This window comes from Macaca nemestrina, chromosome 14, assembly GCF_043159975.1.
Source record: "Macaca nemestrina isolate mMacNem1 chromosome 14, mMacNem.hap1, whole genome shotgun sequence".
Lineage (NCBI taxonomy): Eukaryota > Metazoa > Chordata > Mammalia > Primates > Cercopithecidae > Macaca > Macaca nemestrina.
This window is the reverse complement of record NC_092138.1, coordinates 32919212-32940522: the sequence shown is the minus strand read 5'-3', so window position 1 is coordinate 32940522 and position 21311 is coordinate 32919212. Positions and strand designations below refer to the sequence as shown.

General features: G+C 36.1%; 1 protein-coding gene across 27 annotated transcripts in view; it reads left to right on the top strand.

Moving 5' to 3' along the window:
* LOC105491823 (regulatory factor X3) overlaps positions 1-21311 on the top strand; it is a 320376-nt gene that overhangs the window by 111950 nt on the left and 187115 nt on the right. For all 27 annotated transcript variants that reach the window (XM_071077749.1, XM_071077745.1, XM_011758505.3 and 24 more), the window contains one exon: positions 15584-15708. In XM_071077749.1, coding sequence (XP_070933850.1) covers positions 15592-15708 — 117 coding nt within the window. In that variant the 5' untranslated portion in view covers positions 15584-15591. Of the gene's footprint in view, positions 1-15583; positions 15709-21311 lie in introns of those variants that run through there.

Genomic DNA, 21311 nt, shown 5'->3' with positions numbered 1-21311 from the left:
ATTAGTGTTTTTGGTTTCTTTATTTCAGTGTAAATAGAGTCAGTTTGCATATTATAAATGGCATCCAGAGATGATGTAATAATAAAATTCTGAGCCTGAAACACTCAGAAACGCTGTATAATAATAAAATACTGAGCATGGAACACCAAGATACTCCATGTAAAGTATTTTGGTAGATAGAGAAAAACAAGTTGGCAAGATGGTTCAGAATTCCTATAGAATATAAAATCCTGTGAACCATTTTAGTTGATAGCGCCACACACACACACACACACACACGCAGAGTTTGCCTCACTTGAAATCTTGTTAAACATCCTGAAACAGAGCCTTACTCATTTATGTGAGAAAGAAACTTGGAAATGTCTAAGAGAAACTCTTAAGATTGCATTCTTCATGTTATATGAGTATTTCTTTCATTGTGTAATAAGGGCTTTGCACATATGTCAGGCCTTCCTACCTCTGAGTGCCTTCCTCCTTTCTTTTATTAACCATAGTCTGTTAGAAAGAGCTTTTGACTGGGAATTGGGAGTCTTGTATTCCAATGCTTGATCTGATACTGTTGGATCCATTTGGTTGATTTTTCTCAGATTCTTTGTGAAATGGGAGCCTGCACTCGATGATCTGAATACTTTTAAGCTTTAAAGGGCTGTGATTTTGGGAAGCAGGTCAATTATCTGAAAACTGATTACTCCTTCACCAAAAGAAAATTTACTGGGTGATCAATTCACTGAATAGATAGATAGTTTTTTTAAAAATCAGTTTGCTGAAACATAAATTCACTGAATGGCTATTTTGTTAAATTTACCTAATACTCTGATTTATCATTTTGTCCAATGACCAGTTTTCTAAATTATAAACTGCCTGAAATGTGTTTGTATTAGCTACATAGAAAGTTTATCACAAATCATGCTGCATAGAATAGCTGCAAAAGTTTTTGAAATTTTTAGTGGGAAGTAATTATTAAGTTTTAATTTGATTTTAATTTTTCCATCGCAATTTCAAACCTGATATTTTGCAATAGAATTATTTATCAGTCTAACTCAGCTGAATGCCAATTTTATCATTGATACTTCAAATACTGCATGCTTTTTAGTTACTTAAAATGGAAGCAACATGTTCATCCAATTCAATTGGTTAAGAAGTGTGTGAATTTGGGAAGTATAGAATGTATTTAAGTGGATAGAAAGTGTGTTAAAAGAAACAAATCTTCTGTACTATAATTTATACACTTTTTGGTATTCAAAACGTTCATAACCCTTTGATTTAAAATAAATAGATTCTGATCCCCAAAAGTTGTTAGACCAGAAAATAGCAAAATGGCAGAATATAACATAGATAGACCACAGTGCTGGATTACAACAGTATTTCAGGTAAATTAAAAGCTTGAACTCGTCAACTTAAATATCAGAGAATTCTTAAAAGATTCTTTGAAACTATTTTATTCAGTACAAATAGCTGTTAACAATGTAAATGGTTAAAAGAAACAAGTTTTGACTGAATGGGTAATTTGTCAAATTGGCCATTAGGCAAAATAAGTTTATTTTTGGCAAAGTAGACCTAGTTTTATCATACCCCATCACCATCTGTGCCAGGGATGGGGAAAAAGAGGCAGTAGTGGAAGACTACTGTATTTGGAGTTAGAACACTTTTTCCTCAGTCACACCCTATAAGCCAAGTAGGAACCATTTGGAAGGTCTCCCTTTGTGTTTATTTGCATGTGCCTGTGTGATGTACTGTGTGTCCAACTTAACTTTTGATACCAAAGACCTGTTGTCTGTGTGTGTGGCTGTGTGTGTGTGTGTGTGTGTGTGTGAGAGAGAGAGAGAGAGAGAGAGAGAGACAGAGAGAGACAGAGATAACTCCAGCACAGACTTTTTTGAAATAACGAAGTAGTACAATAAAAAGGCCTGGGTGAGACTTGAAAAATTGCTTTTTACTTTCCTCTGCTTGGCCGATCCTTGTAACAAAACATGTCCTATATAAGCATGATTGACTGAAACAACAAAATGAAAAGATCAGGGTATATGATGAATTATTTGGCATGCACCAAGGAAGGGTGGCCCTGTGCTCAAGCAGGAATAGAGACGTTAGTTGTACTGCAGGATTACCTATGGGATTGCTATGGGGCTTAATTACCCTGAACAGTGTCTTTGGCCTACAGCCTTTCTTAAAGCTCTGTCTGTTTCTCAGTTATTGCTCTTGATTGCAGTGCCATTAGTAAGTAGAGTTAAATATCATTTTCTTGCCATTGCTGAATGCAATTTGTGATCAAATGTAAAGGTCAGGGAGCAACAACCCCTGGCACCTGTGCCGGAGACTCACTGAAACCAACTCATTGGTGAATGAATGAGTTGAGATTGCCCTTTCTTTTGGTGTCTTGAGAAGCTGTAGGCCGTCATTCCTACTCCTTTAGAAGTAGGTGTGATGGTGTGTACCTGAGAGCTCAACTCTGAGATTTCAGAAAGAAAAGATATTTTATTGTGGCACATTGATTTTTAACATTTTCTGAGCCCTAATTCAAATTCCACCAAGCCTGTCTGTATGGATGCTTCAGCAGAGGTAGTATAGAAACTCTGAATATTCCATGATTCAGTCATTTTTATTAGTCTTAGCTAAGATCTACAGAATAGACAGTCATCTTGTCAGATACTCTGCATTGCTGGAAATGAAATTAAGATATTTTTTAGAGGATGATCTATCATGGAAAACTATTAACTGGATTAAAAAATTACAGCATATCTAATTTCCATAATATAGAAGAATGAAAACATAGAAAAGACTCTAGACAGGACTACATAATAGTTGCTGTGTTAAACATCTAAATAGTTGTCATATTTTTAGCCTAATACTGCATATGGGTAGGTTAAAAAAAAAGAATGAAACAAAATGTTGCTCCTTGACTTAGTAGGTGGTATAGCATATTCAAGTTCTCACTCTGCCCATTTCTAGTTATATGAAGTTATATGACCTTGGTGCTGATAGAATTGTTTAAGTTATATGCCTTAGTTTTCTCATCCATAATAAACCGGATAATAATAGTACCTACATCAGGATTTCTAAGTGTGTTAACTAATTAGTAACTAGAGGCTTCTTAGAATACCTTTTTTTGGTAGAAAGTTTCAATGATTATTAAGAGAACATAGCAGAATATCAGTTGAATGTTACCAAGCTCAAATATATTTCAAGTGGTTAATTAACGATGAAGTCAGAACAATTACTATTAGGCTAATTACTTATTCTTAGCATTTCAGCTATTAAAGATCTCTGAGTGCTTCTGTCCCATAAAAACAAAGGAATCATACCAGGCCACTTATTCTAAGATGACATGATTAGAGCATTAGATCTGAATCCACAATTCAGTGAATCAGGTGTACTTATTAAAACACAGTAAATGATATGTCAGAAGGTTCAGAGCAATAGCTGAAGACTTGATTTGTTCATTTGAGTTTACTTAATCCTTATCTTGTTTCTTTATTTTAAAAAACTATACCCAAAGTCTTTTGAGTCTTTTAATTCTTTGAATATGGGAATTGTTATAAAATTCTGTTGTAATAGAAATTGAACATGAAGTCACACTAGAAAATTAAGAAAAAACACTTAATAATTTGATTTAAAATGGCTGTGATATACAATTACGTTTATGTAGAATTTTTTAAAAATTATATAGAAGATGCCTCTAGTACAGCATATTCTAATATTAATGTTTCAATGGGGTCTTAAACTCATCTTCTTTGGAGATTATTCTTTCAACAAATCAAAGATTCTATGTATATATTGGGTGCTGTGGCTACATATGTAGGTGAAAAAGATAAGTATAGTCCATGAATTCATGGAGTTTGTAGTCTTGTTGGAGACACACTTACACTATAGATGTGATAATTGCTGTGTACTGAGTAAAGATAGTGTGCTATGGGAATACCAGGAGGACACTAGATTCAGACTTGTTAAGAGCAAGGTGGAAAAGCAGTGGTTGTTTGGGAAGCTATCAGGAGAAAGTAGGATTTCTCCTGAGACCTGAAAGACAAAGTGAAGATTAGAGGAGGTAAGAAGGAAAAATTGTTTCAAGCAGAAGAAAATACCTGTTCAAATGTCCCCAGGGTTGGCTGAGTCAGTGGCTCATGCCTGTAATCCCAGCATTTCGGGAGGCTGAGGCAGGTGGGTTGCTTGAATCCAGGACTTTGAGACTAGGGTGGGCAACATGGTGAAACCCTGTCTCTACAAAAAAATCCAAAAAATTAGTTGCCAGGCGTGGTGGTACGTGCACGTGGTCCCAGCTACTCAGGAGGCTGAGATGGGAGGATCACCAGGGCCTGGGAGGTTGAGGCTGCAGAGTGAGCCAAGTTTGTGCCACTGCACTGCAGCCTGGGCATCACAGTGAGACCTTGTCTCACAAAAACAAAACAAGACAAAAAACCAAATGCTCCAGGGTTGGGGAACTGTGGGTAGTTCCATAAGGCTGGACTGTATATACTCTTGGGAAGACAGTAGTAGGCAGGGGCTATATTCTAAAGAGCCTCCTAAGCCTTGTTAAGGGTTTGCAGTTTATTCTGAGGGCACTAAGAACCTATTGTAGGTAGTGGCCTGAACTCTAGGGATCTGTGTGGCGAGATATAGATATGTGGGTATATTTTTGAGACATAATTAGGAAGCAGACTCAGTAATTTATTAAATTTGGAAGATGAGAGAAAAAAAGAAATCTGGCTCTTACTAGGCTTCTTTGAGAAAAAATGATGCCAAGATGACTGGATCCCAAGATTACCACTTTTATCTTATGCTGTCAGTAGAATTTGAATTCATTGAGGGCAGACTGTATCCCCCAAGGCATGTAACAGCAGTTATTGGCAGAAAGTTTAACAGAAAGGATGAAAATCTAAATCGAATTTTGATGATTTCATGTAAACAGGTGGACTAGTAATGATGATAGGGTATTTAAAAAGATTCAATGGGTAGTTAAAGATATAGAACTGTAGCTCAATAGAAGGAAAGATTATTGATAGAGTTACAGATTTGGGAGTTATTCACATACGGATAATAGTTACTAGTGACCAAACTCTTTAAAACAGAGTGTTGAGAGAGCAGAATACACCCCAGCTCAACTCTTTTTTTTTTTTTTTTTTTTCCTGTTCAAAGGGAAGAAATTAAATTTCTGAGGCAAATAGAAAGACTGGCCAGACAGTTAGGAAGAAAATCAGAAAAATTGAATGTCTTGGAAGGCAAGGAGGAAGAGCTTTTTGATAAAAGAGATTGTTATTAATTTCAAGTGTAATTTGATAGTACAATGAGTGTGAAAAATAAGAAAAGGTCATAGAATTTGCAGATTAAAAGATTGTTCCTTGGTGACTTTGGAAAAGATGATCTTCTCTTGGAGGGATATGGCAGAAACTAAATAACAAGGTGTCAGTAGTGGAATAGAATGGGCAGAAATGAAGACAGTGACTGTAGATAACTCTTCTGAACAAGTTTGGTGATGAAAGTAGTGATTGGGATGTTATAATTAATGTATTATCAAGGATAAAAGAAGAGTTTTTTCCCCATTTTAGTCTCTATGGAAGACCACCAAAGTATAATGAGAGAGATGACAATGAAACTTATTATATGAAATTTCACACTTATCTAAAATGTTATATAATGACAGCTATATTTTTGTAAAGAATTTACAGTTGATTTTGAGCATTATAATAAACCCAGTTAAGGATATTAACTCATGATTTATGAGACAGCCTAGGATAACCAACTTTAGACGATGTAGCTATATAGTAATGAGATTTTAAAGGAATTCTTGTTTCTGAAGGCAAGAAAATGCTTCATACCAAATTGGAAGGACAGCCATCCACGGAGTGCATCACCAGTTCCCATAGATAAGTACCAGTGGAACTGTTTGTAATTCAGTATAGATGACTTATTTCAAATTTTACTGATTTTTACAGAGAAATAATTTTTCTGTTAAGTATCTGAATTTACAGAATTGGCTATAGTCTTTAATCTGTTTACATTTTTATCCTTTGGCCAAGTCTTTATTCCAAGTGTATATACATATAATGAAAATCAATGTAAAAATTTAATAGCATTATGTTTTACAGCAAGTGTTTTCAGAATTTATGTGTATGTGAATATATAGAGGTTTTTTTGAGGTCCACTTACACCCATGTTCACTACATTTGCCAGAAAATGGCAGTAATGAGAATTCTGTTCTTTAAGATATTGTACATTTAAAATGGGATATATTGTTTCCATTATTAGCAATGTTATTATACAGTATTATTTTTCTCTTTTAGATGTGTTGATCTCTTTGAGCCTGTCAGAATAGTTAGCAACTGCAAAAGACTCTATTCTGCACTTTTATAAAAAGAAAAAGAGAAGAGAGGAAAAAAAAATTATTGTGTAGGCAAGATAATCTAAGAGGAACACTGTCATTGGAGTCTTTTCTGATGTGAAGAAAATTAAGAATTTCTGTTCTGGCTGTCACTCCCTATAAAATCTAAAGGAAACTCTGGTGCAGTATTACCTGCTCGTTTTTTGTGGCTCTGTAAATAATGCTGCCTTTTAAGCTAATCTTTGCCTCCCTTTGCTCCTGTCCTGTATGTCTTTCCAGCACTTTGGCTTCAGTGTTAAGGGGATTGTTTTATTTTAGATTTTGGTAATTAGTTCTTTAAGATAAAAATTACAGTAATTTCATTTCTCTCTTTAAGTAATAGTTTTTCTTAATCTATTCCGAGTCAAGGAAAGAATTAGTTAAGAGAAAACCTTTGAAAAGTGAAAAAAGTTACCCAGGCAACCTGTATATGTTACCAGTGTGCTGATTAATCAGCTTCAACATTAATCACTGTCATCAGTTATCACAGGAAGATGACTGCTGAACAGTCTACACTATTATCATTCCATCATTTTTCTACAGATCAGTTTAGTACAAAGATTTATTGTACACAGTCATGAGGATTACATCAAACCTAAATAAAGAGGCAGCATTTTTATAATACAGAAAATCATGAATTTTCTTTTTACATTCCTCATTTACTTGATTTATTGATTTGATAAAGCCCCGTGTTTTACAATGAATAAATTTTCACAAGGATGTGTTTTATATAAAGAAGGGTTGGTGTTTGACTACAGTTTGTAGTTTAACTAGTTTTTTCATTTGTACTGGGTGAAGGTGGAAGAAATTTGTAGGTGAAGTAATCAGCTCAGTATATTTTTTGCCAGAGTTTTAAGAAACTAAATTTAATACGTGACTATTTAAACATGTATTTAAATGTAGCATGTGACTAAACATGTTTAAAATACTTATATATGTGTAACATATATATGCATTAATAATTTCTACTATGCCTCATCATTGTACATTGTCTTTCTTGAAGTTGTCTAATGTCCTTAGGTTTTTTTTTGTTGTTACAGTTATCTTAATATTGTTCATTATCTACTCCAGAATAGTCAGAATTTTGTACATTTTGTACTAAATTTATGTTAAATGTCAGTAATTTCCTCCCCAAAAGCATTGTTCATTTTAGTTGTCTTAATTTTAATAGAAATCTTAACTGCTATAGACGCTATATATGCTACTATTATTTTCCAGCTTTTATTTAGGAATGCTGATGCTGAATCAGAGCATTAGTAATAAAAGTGTTATGCTGCAGAACTTCAATTACAATAATTTTGGGTCTTTATGTAAAAGCACACCAACACACCAATGTTAAACTCCTTGTTCTATGTTTTAAAAATAGTAATTTTCACCTGCAAAACATTTTTTTCTGTAAATGACATTTCTATGATCTTATGTTGAACCAGGTTTCTAATGCTCTTGTAAATAAGTTATTCTTGAATATGATCACATTTTAGATGTCGTTTATTTTCACTATACGCATTAAGTAACTATCATCATAATTTTGGTTAATTTGGTTCAAGTAGGAATGGGAGCTAGCATCTTTTGTCTTTCTATGCTAAGGAAAAAGGAAGGAAATTCTCTGTTGAGCTTGAAAATTAAATTACAGGTCTTTGTTTTCTATACTGAATTAAAACCAGTTACATTCCTCAGTGTTAAAAATAATACAGTAAGTGTAGTGGAACCAAACTTTGCACACTTTGCTCTTTAGGAGAGCAAATTATTTCAGGATGAAAGACCCCAATAAAAATTAGGTGGATACTACCTATTTTTAAGCTAGCCCAGTAACATAGTTGTGTTTGATAAGTAATTGATTAGGTCAGACTATTAATCCATTTAATCTGGCATGTACATTGTGAGTGATAAAAGGAATCCAACTGTGAATTTGAGTGTATTAAATAACATTCAGGAAGTTCCACAAAGAACATTCGCATGCCTTAAAACTTGCAATAATGCATGTTTGTTCCAAACACATTTGCTTTGCCTAGGTTTTACCCATCAGGTTGAAGAAATGCTAATCTTGTTCCATTCAGCAGCTGGGTTTTTGCAATATCTTTTCCTTCTCCTAGGGGTTAATTAGCCTTCTTTCAAAATGTGGCCTATTTAGCTGTAGATTCAAATGATTCAGTCAGAGCTGGCTGTACAAAGCAGAACCGTTAACAGGCGGGTGTGTCCAACTGCTTAATTAGCCAGAATAAAAAGGTCCTTTGTCAAACAAGCATCTGTTGCTCATGACACACCTGACAGCCACATTAGACGAGAATGACTAGACTGAAATTGTGCATATCTCTCCTGTAAGAATATACAACTCATTTACATATGGGCTGCATCATTGACAAACTGCAGGGGTTTATTTAGCTTATCAAAATGGATTAATGTGACGGCATTTGTGACTGATAAACAAATATCACTTGAAAGAAGGCTGTGAAGAAAGTAAACTAACCAAATTACTCCCAAACATAAACAAAACACCAGAAACCACTGCTGGATGAATGGGAACACCTCAAATGTACTCATAAGTGATTATGCTGGGAATAAAACAAAACCTAAAATGGAGCATGCTAGGACACTGCTCTCCTGTGATGATCCTTACTTTGCAGAAATGTTGGAAGCCTACCAGAATACTATGAATGTGTCAGTGGGCTTCAGTGATCTGTTTAGCAGAATTTGGCAGGAGGGTTATACTCCTCAAACATGCTTTAACATTCTAATTGATCTGCTGTTTTTATCAGGTCTTCAGAATTAATCACTAAAAATGCCTCTGGAAAGATACGTATTCGTTGGGTTATATGGTCTCAGTTGAAAGAGAAGAAATACTTCCTAACTTTGGTGTCAGAAAGAGGGGATGTCTTTCTATTGTTGTTGGAAGTGGAAATCATGTAATATCGATTGAGAACCCCAAAGATTGCTGTCTAGACCAACAGTCTCTAGCTTTTCTTTGGAAGCCCTACCATCATGATATTGCAAAGCAGTTTATGTACTGGTTGATATCATGCGCTTTAGAGTCAGACAGACATCAAGTGAATTCAGGCTTTTTCTCTTACTAGTTTTGTGGCTTTTGGCAAGTTATTTATTTTGTGCCTCAGTTTCTTTATTTCTTAAGTGGGGATAACACCTCCATCAGGGGATTCTTCTGAAGATTGAACTAGAAAATGTATTTAAAGCACTTAGTGTAGTGCCTGGCACCAGGAAAAGACCTATTAAATGAGGGGCCAAATTATGATCTTTTCAATCAATCTGTGGAATGGATATGATTGATACCCTCTAATGTCATAAAGCATGGCAAAGAGAGCCTCTCTGTCAAGGCCAAAGATAGTGAAATCAGAGGAAAATGAAATTGTGTCTATGAAGGAAAATGGAGACACGAAAGAGAGGCTAAGTTTTTATCAACTGGCATGACCCAATAATCCAGGAACCAAGTCGATCAGACCTATGAGCAGTCATTTGGGAATAAACAGAACATGTGCTAGGACTTGGTTGATACTTGATGTGATACTTGGTTGTGCAGGACTAGGCTTTATGTAACAATTTGGATGTGGTTTATAGATACAGCTGGAGGTTAGATGGAAAGTTCTGTATGACTCCACTAGCTTTATGTTTTACAACCATTGTTTTTTTTACCTATCTTATTTCCCCCACTCTATTCTATAAAGATTCCTCCTATTAAATAGTTCACAACTTTTTCTTTTTTCCCCATCTCATTCTAAAAATTCATCAGTTTGCCTTTCTTTACTTCTCTTTGTGCAGTGTCTGTATGGCCTTGGGTAAGTGATGTAACATCTCTGGGCCTCAGTTAACTCATTTTTAAAATGAGGAAAATCATAGTTTTAATCTAGTGATACATTTCTAGCAGTAAAATGGTCTAAGCTTGGGTATTACTTTTCTGTGTAAAATTAGTATAAATGTCATAATATTGTTTTAAACCCGAAAAGCAATTTTCTTTCTTTCTTTTTTTTTTTTTTTGAGAGAGAGTCTCTCTCTGTCGTCCAGGCTAGAGTGCAGTGGCACGATCTCGGCTCAAATCAACCTCCTCCTCCTAGGTTCAAGCGACTCTCCTGCCTCAGCTTCCTGAGTAGGTGGGGTTACAGGCATGTGCCCCCACGCCTGGCTGATTTTTGTATTTTAGTAGAGACGAGGTTTCACCATGTTGTTCAGGATGGTCTCAAGCTCCTGACCTCGTGATCCGCTCCCCTTGGCCTCCCAAAGTACTGGGATTACATGCGAGAGCCACCGCGCCTGGCCCCCTCAAAAAGCAGTTTTCTACTTTCAATCTTTATTTGTAGAAATAGATTTCTGATTATCCTTGAAAGAGTCACAAACTCAAATTCCTATAGAGGCCAGTCAATTGAAAAGAGTATAGCCATTTAAATAATTTGCCTGTAGAACACATAATATGTGCTCACCTCTTTAAAACTTTCAGATATTTCAAGAAATTCTGGAAACTTTTTTGTTTTGTTTTGTTTTGTTTTGTTTTGAGACGGAGTTTTGCTCTTGTCACCCAGGCTGGAGTGCAGTGTCGCGATATCAGCTCACTGCTGAGATCAAGGGATTCTCCTGTCTCAGCCTCCGTAGTAGCTGGGATTACAGGCGCCCACCACCACGCCCAGCTATTTTTTTTTTTTTTAAATAGAAATGGGGTGTCACCATATTCACTATATTGGCCAGGGTGGTCTTGAACTCCTGACCTCAGGTGATTCATCCACCTTGGCCTCCCAAAGTGTTGGGATTACAGACTTGAGCCATTGTGCCCAGCCTGGAAATTTGTTTTCTAGTACAAAGTTTTCTGATTTTCAAATGTTAGCAATTAAGAATTTTGTAATCACTCTGAGTCAAACAAAACCCGAGTGGGGAGTCGAATATAGTCCATAGAAGGCCAATTTCCAAAGTTATGTGTTTTATCTTCTGATATGCTCTCCCAGGAGGCTTATTGGGAGTTGTTAAGAATTACTTTAAAGGTCGTTTTAATTTTTAAAGAGAACTTTTTTCTTTACGTCCTTGCATGTGTTTGATCTAAAACAGTAGATGTCAAAGTATGGGTCATTTACCAAAAAAGTATGCAGACTAGTCTGTAATACAATGTATGCACAAACAAGTTAGCCTCTGGAACATTCCCAGCCGCTTTGGGGGAAATAGGCAGATTTAGTGCGAGTGACATCATTGTAAGAAACTCATCTACTCTTAATTGAACAGCTTAAAGGCGAAGCTATAACTGGCAACGCTGTCTTCCTCATCTGTACACTAAACTGACAGAGGCCAGCAGCCATCTTGGAGTTGGCAAGAGAGACTGAAAAAAACCTCACAGAAGATGATATCTAATGTCTGGTTCATTCCTTATTCTTTCCAGAAAAGCATTGCCTCACTCTTACTAATAGTTCCTCTGCTATGGCACAAATGACATATAAATATATAATAAATCAAAGGACCCTGGCTTTTGCTTTCTTCCCCACTCCCCCTAACCCCCCCCACCGATCTATGGTAGAAGAAAGAGGAAAAGGCACAGACTGGGTTCTTAATTTGTGTATTCTCTCCACAAATTTTGAGAACTGTAGGTCCTCTAGTAATACTCGTTAGGCAAGAATTTTGTGTAGTAAAAAATACTGTCATTCGCAAACATTTTTGGTCATTTCTGTGGTCTTAATGCTAGTTCAAAGGTGTGTATGTGTCTGTGCGTGTGTGTTTGGAGATCAGTACTACATTTAAATAAACCACCATTTGTGAGATTTCACATAAAAATCTGGATTCTCAGCTTCTTTTGGAAAATGGAAGGAAGTTTCCCACATACGATAAGCTGGAGCTGAACATTAGCTAACCCATCTAGGAGAATTAGCCACTGAATTTATCACTTTCCTTTTATTTTGTAAACTTCTAGTCACTTTTGCTCTCTATGCCTGAGGTTCCTCATCTGTAAATGCAAATTATGATCATACCAACCGCATTGGGTTGTTACACGGATTAATTTTTAAATTAATAAATATATCAAACACTTAAAATAATTATTAGCATATGTTAAACAATCAATGCTAGTTGTTACTGCTATGCCTTTTGTATGTACAAGGTTTATTGTGCCGCTTTAGGGGTTGACTAACAAAAGAATGAGAAAATAATCACTTAGAACGATGCCAATGTCAAAGTGTAGAAAGAAAATTAAGCACAGATTCAAAGAGAAAAAGCGCAGTCCCAAGTCTACTCCTGTTACCTTGAACAAGTCTCTTAATTTCTCTGGGCTTTAGTGTCCTCATTTATAAAAAAGACAAATACATGTGTTGTCTTTAGAGGTCCGTTTCTGAAATTGAATATGATTGAAGGTTTTGGGGGAAAATTACAAGAAGTCATGCTGTGACAAAAGATGCCAAGAGGGATTAATTTTCTCCTTGAAAAACTGAATACTCTTTCAAAAATTTCTTAATGAAACTTAATGTTCACTATACTTCATATAGATTTAAACTATGATGCAGTGTTTTTCTTATGCTACCAGTTAAACACTGTTTCTTTTGCTCCATTCCTCCAGGAAAGAAAGTTAGAAATCTGGTCTTTGCTCAATAACAAGGAAATTCATATTCATTTCATTGAATGCATAAGTAGTAAAAGGGGATGTCAAGGCCAGGAAGCCGGAGAAAGCATTCTTGTTAGAGTAAACAATGCAAAATTTACTCCTATGTTGGCAGGTCAGGCAAAACTGAGAAACGTGGCATGTTTAATTGTGAATGAGAGAAAGTACATGTCTTTGTTTACAAATCTCACTTACATGATAGTAGTCTCCCCCATCTTTCAACTGTATTAAATGTTATGGATTTGGGGCTATCTTTGTATAAGACTATAATCAAATTTTGATTTTAGTACCATATGATACGATACACAAAATTAGTTAACTTGATTCTTTGGCTAAGTTTAGGGTATATCAGTTGGCTTTTGGATATACATTAATTGTTTTAGATCACCAAATAGTTTTTTTTTTTAATTATACTTTAGTTCTAGGGTACATGTGCACAACATGCAGGTTTGTTACATGTGTATACATGTCCCCTCCCCCAATCCCACAACAGGCCCTGGTGTGTGATGTTTCCCTTCCTGTGTCCAAGTGTTCTCATTGTTCAGTTCCTACCTATGAGTGAGAATATGCGGTGTTTGGTTTTTTGTCCTTGCGATAGTTTGCTGAGAATGATGGTTTCCAGCTGCATCCATGTCCCTACAAAGGACATGAACTCATCCTTTTTTATGGCTGCATAGTATTCCATGGTGTGTATGTGCCACATTTTCCTAATCTAGTCTGTCATTGATGGACATTTGGGTTGGTTCCAAGTCTTTGCTACTGTGAATAGTGCTGCAATAAACATATGTGTGCATGTGTCTTTATAGCACCATGATTTCTAATCCTTTGGGTATAGACCCAGTAATGGGATTGCTGGGTCAAATGGTATTTTTAGTTCTAGATCCTTGAGGAGTTGCCACACTGTCTCCTACAATGGTTGAACTAGTTTACAGTCCCGCCAAAAGTGTAAAAGTGTTCTGTTTCTCCACATCCTCTCCGGTACCTGTTGTTTCCTGACTTTTTAATGATCGCCATTCTAATTTGTGTGAGATGGTGTCTCATTGTGTTTTTGATTTGCATTTCTCTGATGGCCAGTGATGATGAGTATTTTTTCGTGTGTCTGTTGGCTGCATAAACGTCTTTTTCTGAGAAGTGTCTGTTCATATCCTTTGCCCACTTTTTGATGGGGTTTTTTTTTCCTTGTAAATTTGTTTGAGTTCTTTGTAGATTCTGGATATTAGCCCTTTGTCAGATGAGCAGATTGCAAAAATTTTTTCCCATTCTGTAGGTTGGTTGCCTATTCACTCTGATGGCAGTTCTCTTGCTGTGCAGAGGCTCTTTAGTTTAATTAGATCCCATTTGTCAATTTTGGCTTTTGTTGCCATTGCTTTTGGTGTTTTAGACATGAAGTTCTTGCCCATGCCTATTTCCTAAATGGTATTGCCTAGGTTTTCTTCTAGGGTTTTTATGGTTTTAGGTCTAACATTTAAGTCTTTAATCCATCTTGAATTAATTTTTGTGTAAGGTTTAAGGAAGGGACCCAGTTTCAGCTTTCTACAGATGGCTAGCCAGTTTTCCCAGCACCATTTATTAAATAGGGAATTCTTTCCCCATTTCTTGCTTTTGTCAGGTTTGTCAAAGATCAGATGGCTGTAGATGTGTGGTATTATTTCTGAGGACTCTGTTCTGTTCCATTAGTCTGTATCTCTGTTTTGGTACCAGTACCATGCTGTTTTGGTTACTGTAGCCTTGTAGTATAGTTTGTAGTCAGGTAGTGTGATGCCTCTAGCTTTGTTCTTTTGGCTTAGGATTGACTTGGCAATGTGGGCTCTTTTTTGGTTCCATATGAACTTTAAAGTAGTTTTTTCCAATAATGTGAAGAAAGTCATTGGTAGCTTGATGGGGATGGCATGGAATGTTTTTCCATTTGTTCGTGTCCTCTTTTATTTCGTTGAGCAGTGGTTTATAGTTCTCCTTGAAGAGGTCCTTCACATCCCTTTAAGTTGGATTCCTAGGTATTTTATTCTCTTTGAAGCAATTGTGAATGGGAATTCACTCATGATTTGACTCTCTGTTTGTTTTAAGTTGGAAAGGACCTTAGAAATGATTTACTCTAAATTATGCTCTGGTGACATCCTGACAGCCTATAAAAGTGTCTAGAAAGTAGAATTCGTGACATTTACATCAAACAAAACCGGAGTGGGGAGTCGAATATAGTCCATAGAAGGCGAATTTCCAAATCTATGTCTTTTATCTTCTGATATGCTCTCCCAGGTGGCTTATTGGTAGTTTTATCTTCTGATATGCATTCCCAGGTGGCTTATTGGCTTATAAGAGCATTTTGACATAATTTTGGATGATAGTTTATGAAGGGATTTAAACGATTTATAACAGATGAGATAGAAGGTAGCTTTCAATGAAATTTAACCCAGATAGTCTCAGGATAAGTGGTGCTAATGGGAATTTTTTTAAAGAACGTGGATAAGTAATTTTCTGTATTTATTAAGTGGTCAAAATGACTATATAAATATGTGCATGGACTGTCATGGTAGTATGTTGGGATAAGAGGTATAAGAGTTGAAAGTTAGTTTTAGTATAGGATTTTAAGAACAATTGTAAGGAAGCTAGTCATGGAGGAGTAACATTTTAAACTTTAATTTCATTTTAATCTGTTTCAGAGACCATCATGCAGACATCAGAGACTGGGTCAGACACAGGCTCGACAGTGACCTTACAAACTTCGGTGGCTAGTCAAGCAGCAGTGCCTACGCAGGTGGTACAGCAAGTACCAGTACAACAACAGGTAAGGAGCTGCTGAACTTAGAAAAGATGCTGTTACTTTCATTATGTTGGCTGTCCAACATACCTGTATCCAAAGATTATTTGGACTTTACTGTCTTGCTATGACAGGCATACTTCAGTTTTTAGGTTCATTCAGCAAATGTTTCTTGAGCATTTCTTGGATATGCCAGCTTCTTTCTGTGCTGGGCTATAGGGATACAAAAATGAATACTTGTTACAATCTCTATTCTCAAACAGCCTGTCTTGACTCCTGAAGCAAGTTATTTTTTCTGACATGCCCACCCAAAGTTTTCTCCTTCTCTTCGCTCCCCATTGTTTATCACAACTTTCTATTTCTTTCGTATTGAAATGTCAGCAATATTATTCTTTATTAGGTGGCTCACAGTAGTACTTAATAGGATGTATGTACCTTCCAGGCAGGGATTTTGCCTTTGTGGTATTTTAGAAAGTGCCTTGGCATTAGGTGGCTGATAAATACTGTTGAATGAAAATAGAATAATCTTAAAGGTCTGGAGATCTGACTCATGCCATTTAAAAGTTGGAAGCGAATTTATCATCAGATATTAACTACAGGTCTTATTCATATGCAGGGCAGTTGACTTGTTTTGGAAAGATACTGACAAAGTAATGTTGTTCATGTATGTGGATTGTGAACACACTGGCCTGTGATTTTTTCCAAAGAGTGGTGAGAACATAAGTGAGAAAGATCATATGTCATATAACATTATCTTGAGATTCAAGATTTGCCTATAATTTCTTAGTATTAAAGAGACTCTTTAGCAAACTTTGCTCTTACAATTATAAATAAGTGGTTAGGGAGAAGGATATAGATGGGTTATAGATGATGAAGGACATTTTTGTAAATGATAGATACAAGGTTATATTCTTTACAGGATATAGAATTGGGTTGGGCAGGGAGTGTGGTGGAATCGTACAGAAGTCATTGGCTTTTGGGATAAGTAAAGACATCTGAAATAATCGTTTTGTGTTTTATTCTTTTTGTTTGTTTGTTTGTTTGTTTTTTGAGATAGGAGTCTTGCTGTCTCCCAGGTTGGAGTGCAGTGGCGCGGTCTTGGCTCACTGCAAGCTCCGCCTCCCGGGTTCACCCCATTCTTCTGCCTTAGCCTCCCAAGTAGCTGGGACTACAGGGGCCCACCACCACGCCCGGCTAATTTTTTGTATTTTTAGTAGAGATGGGGTTTCACCGTGTTAACCAGGATGGTCTCGATCTCCTGACCTCGTGATCTGCCCGCCTCGGCCTCCCAAAGTGCTGGGATTACAAGCGTGAACCACCGCACCTGGCCGTTTTGTGTTTATTTTTTAGATTTAAAAAAAAAATCTTAGCATACTCTACCATATATACATACACATCTTTCCCATCCCACAAGCTCCCAGTTTATTCGATTGAACTATATGTAGTTTTGATCTTCAAACAGTGTTACATGTTTCAATCTATTGCTTATGCTTCTTTTATTTCTTTTAAACATATTCTGTCTTTTTTAAAATTACAGATCCAGAGGATACATATGCAGGTTTGCTTTATGGATAAATTACATAATGGTGGGGTTTGGGCTTCTAGGGTACCCATTACCCAGATGGTGAACATTGTACCCAATCGGTAATTTTTCAACACTTATCCCCTTCCCACCCTCTCTCCTTTTAGAGTCCCCAGTATCTATTATTGTCATCTGTATGTCCATGTGTACCCATTGTTTAGTGCCCACATTATTGGTTATGTTTTTATCTTTTTATATATTTTTTAACCATTAAAAATGAGTCCTCAAAATGGTGATTTAAAAGGCTCTGCTATTATTAATGCCATCACCAATTTTAAGACTCCAAACCTTATTGAGAAAGGGATAGCTTATGTCATGTCATCCAAAGAGCAAGTAAAGAACAATGCAGACATTGTTATAACTAAGTTTAAAAAGATAACAGTTATCTTTTTAAAGGCAATGTTGAACATTTAACTCACTCTGGTTTTCATCTCTATGGAAGAATGGTTTTGAGAGAGTGCCTATCACTAACAAGAGTGTGATGAAAATGGCGTTCCTATCTCCAGAAGGTGCCTTCTGTAAACATGAAAAAAGTTTTCTTTTTATTGAATTTACATATTATCAAATATTTACACCAGGTCTTAATAGGTCATATAATAGTGTAAAGAGTCGAAAAATTTCGCACGGTTTGTTATTTTAAAAATATGGTCTTTAACCTTCCCCATTCTCCCACAAACCACTCCTCATAGGCAACTACACTGACTTCTTTAAACTTGTTATTTTGATATTTACTTCCATTTACTTAAAGATAATATACATATTTTACTGCATCTTGAATTTTTAGTTTTAAGCATTTAAAGCATTATCTTGGCATAAACTTCTTCTGGTTCCTAACACACAAACACAAAACCTGACCCACCCACCCACCCTTCAGATTCCTCATGTTCTTGACAGATTGAACCATATTTTTTTTATGTACAAAAACAATAATTTCATATGTCTCAATCTATGTTATGTTTTAATTTTAGTAAATAAGTATTCAGTGCTTACACTACCATGATATATAAATGCTTTTCAAATCCAGCCTTGTAGTAAGCATTGATTACCTTCCTTTCCCGTAAAACTCATTTATTTTTCTTAGATTTAATGATTGTGTTTCTTCTGGTTTGCAGGATTGCCATGGACAAGCCAAACACCAATTTGATTTCTGATCTTTTTTATGTGGTTTATGTGATTTTTTTTCTCTGAAACTTTGTAGAATATTTGAAATTCCAGTTTTATGAACTTTTTGATGATGTGCATTGATGCGGGCCTATTTTCAAATACTGTGCTAGAACCTTTGATGGGCCATTTCAGTCTGGACATTCATGCTTTTTCATTTCTGGGAAACTTTATTCAGTTTTTTCATTTATGATTCCCTCCCCCTCTGTTTTCTTGTGTTTTTCACTTTCTGGACCTTTTTTGTTCTATTTTCAATTTCATTGTTCAGCCTTTCTATTATTTTTAAATTCTATCAGTTTTTTTTTTTTAATTTTCAAGAACTTTAAAAAAGTTCCTGTGTGTTCCTTTTCGTAATATTATGTTTTATTTCATGGTTTTCTTTTTCCTCTCTGAAGATACTAATTTGTTTTAAGTTGTTGAATTTTTTTTTCTCTTTATCTTGTCTCTTTTAAGGTACCCTATTCTGTTTTCTTTTGTTTTTTACTATGTCTCTGTCTTTCATGTTAACAGCTTTTCTCTGATGTCTGATAATCTGTGCGTGTTTATCCATATTTTAAAATGTGGGTATAAGATACTGATTTGAATGTATGAGTGAGTCTTACTGACTTCAAAATGGGTCATCTCACTGACGAGGCTTTTTAATTAAGAACCCTCTGATGTTCAGTATTTTTGTTTTTCCTCTTTGGCTGGTCAATTTTTTTAAGAAGACTTGTCCAACTTCCTGCCTAGTGGGGGAATGCTTGGCTGCCTGGGAGCTGAGTTGGGGAAAGAGTTGGGTATTTATTGCACTAATTTAATTAATCTTTCTCTTTTTTCATGTGATATTTCCCGTGCTTGGTATTCCTCAATGCAGAGATTAAACCAAAGAACAAACTCCAAACATTTTACTAAAGTTAGGGAAGGCCAGTCACCTTACTGCATAGGGGTTGGTAGAGGGAGCCTGATTGCTTCTTAAATAGAATCATGTTTTATATTAAATACATATATTAAAAACAAAAAATTGGATTTCTGTCAGAAGTGGAAAATCAGTGTCACTAACCATAAATAGAAGATTATACATACACACCCTCACCACCCCCCCGCAACACTTCAATCTTGACCTCAGAAAAATTAATCTTGTGTACACCTTGACCACACTTTGGAAAAAACATTGTACTGTACCATATGGCTCACCCCTAGCAGGCATATTTTTCAGTTCCTCAAGTTAGCTTTTTCTTCTGAGACATTCAAGGCAGGTGATACCTTATATTCCTTTACACCAAGGAAAGAAGGTGAGAACTCTCATTTTCTTTTTGTCAACAAAGTGTTTTATTTCACGCAGTTTTTTGTTGTGTATTTGCCTGGAGACCCTTGTTATGTTATCCTCCCAGAATTATTTGGAAGCCTGTTTTTCTTCTTTGTCATTATTATTATTATTTTTTCTTAAGTAGAACAGTGTTAGGTTTAAGCTCCCCAGTATATTCCAGTGGTATCCCTGTGGATGTAAATTGTCTATAACTGATAAGATTAGTGCTGTAATTCCTTACTCCTCTGACATGCCTATAATGTTTGAATTGTTAATGTGCTGCTGTTATCTTGGGTTTGCAAACTATAGTAAAATCCTTTAAAAGTTTCTAGCTTTTGTTACTGACCCGTAATGGATATGGCAATCATGATATTGATGTCAAAGGTAGTTACTTCTATTGATTCAATTTTTCATTGTAACTTTGCTTTGTCGATTTTGACATAAAGAGAAAGTTTATAGCTAATGTTTTAAAATTTTGAGACATTTCAATATTATATATAGGTTGGTGCAAAAGTAATTGTGGTTTTTGCCATTAATTTTAATTTAATTTTTGCACCAACCTAATATACTAGAATGATGAGTGTATTAGTCCATTTTCATGCTGGTAATAAAGACATATGTGAGACTGGATAATTTATATAGGAAAAAGCACTTAAGGGACTTACAATTCCATGTGACTGGGGAGGCCTCACAATCATGGCACAAGGCAAGGAGGAACAAGTCACGTCTTACACAGATGGCAGCAGGTCAAGAGAGAGAGCTTTTGCAGGGAAAATCCCATTTCTCAAACCATCAGATCTCAATAAGACTTATTCACTATCATGAGACCAGCACAGAAAAGACCTGCCCTCATGAGTCAGTTACCTCCCACAACATGCAAGAAATGTGGGAATTACAATTCAAGATGAGACTTGGGTGGGGTCATAGCCAAACTGTATCATTCCACCCCAGCCCCTCCCAAATCTCATGTCCTCAAATTTCAAAACCAATGATGCCTTCCCAACAGTCCCCCAAAGTCTTTACTTATTTCAGCATTAACTCAAAAGTCCACAGTCCGAAGTCTCATCTGAGACAAGACAAGTCCTTTCTGCCTATGAGGCTGTAAAATTAAAACAAGTTAGTTACTTCCTAGATATGATGGGGGTACAGGCATTGGGTAAATGCAGCCATTCCAAATGGAAGAAACTGGCCAAAACAAATGGGCTACAGGCCCCATGCAAGTTTGAAATCCAGTGGGGCAGTCAAATATTAAAGCTCCAGACGATCTCCTTTGACTCCATGTCTCACATCCAGGTTATGCTGATGCATGAGGTGGGTTCCTATGGTCTTGGGAAGTTCTGCTCCTGTAGCTTTGCAGGCTACAGCCTCCCTCCTGGCTACTTTCATGGACTGGCCTCGAGTGTTTGCGGCTTTTGCACATGCACAGTTCAAGCTGTTCTGGGGTCTGGAGGACCGATGTATCAGGTGAACCAACTCCCAATATTTCGATGTAAGTTCTTTCTATTTTCCCTAAGTGTCGACTGGTCTGAGAAATAAAGAGAAAGAGAGGAATTTTACAGCTGGGCTGCCAGGGGTGACATCACATATCGGTGAGTCTGTGAT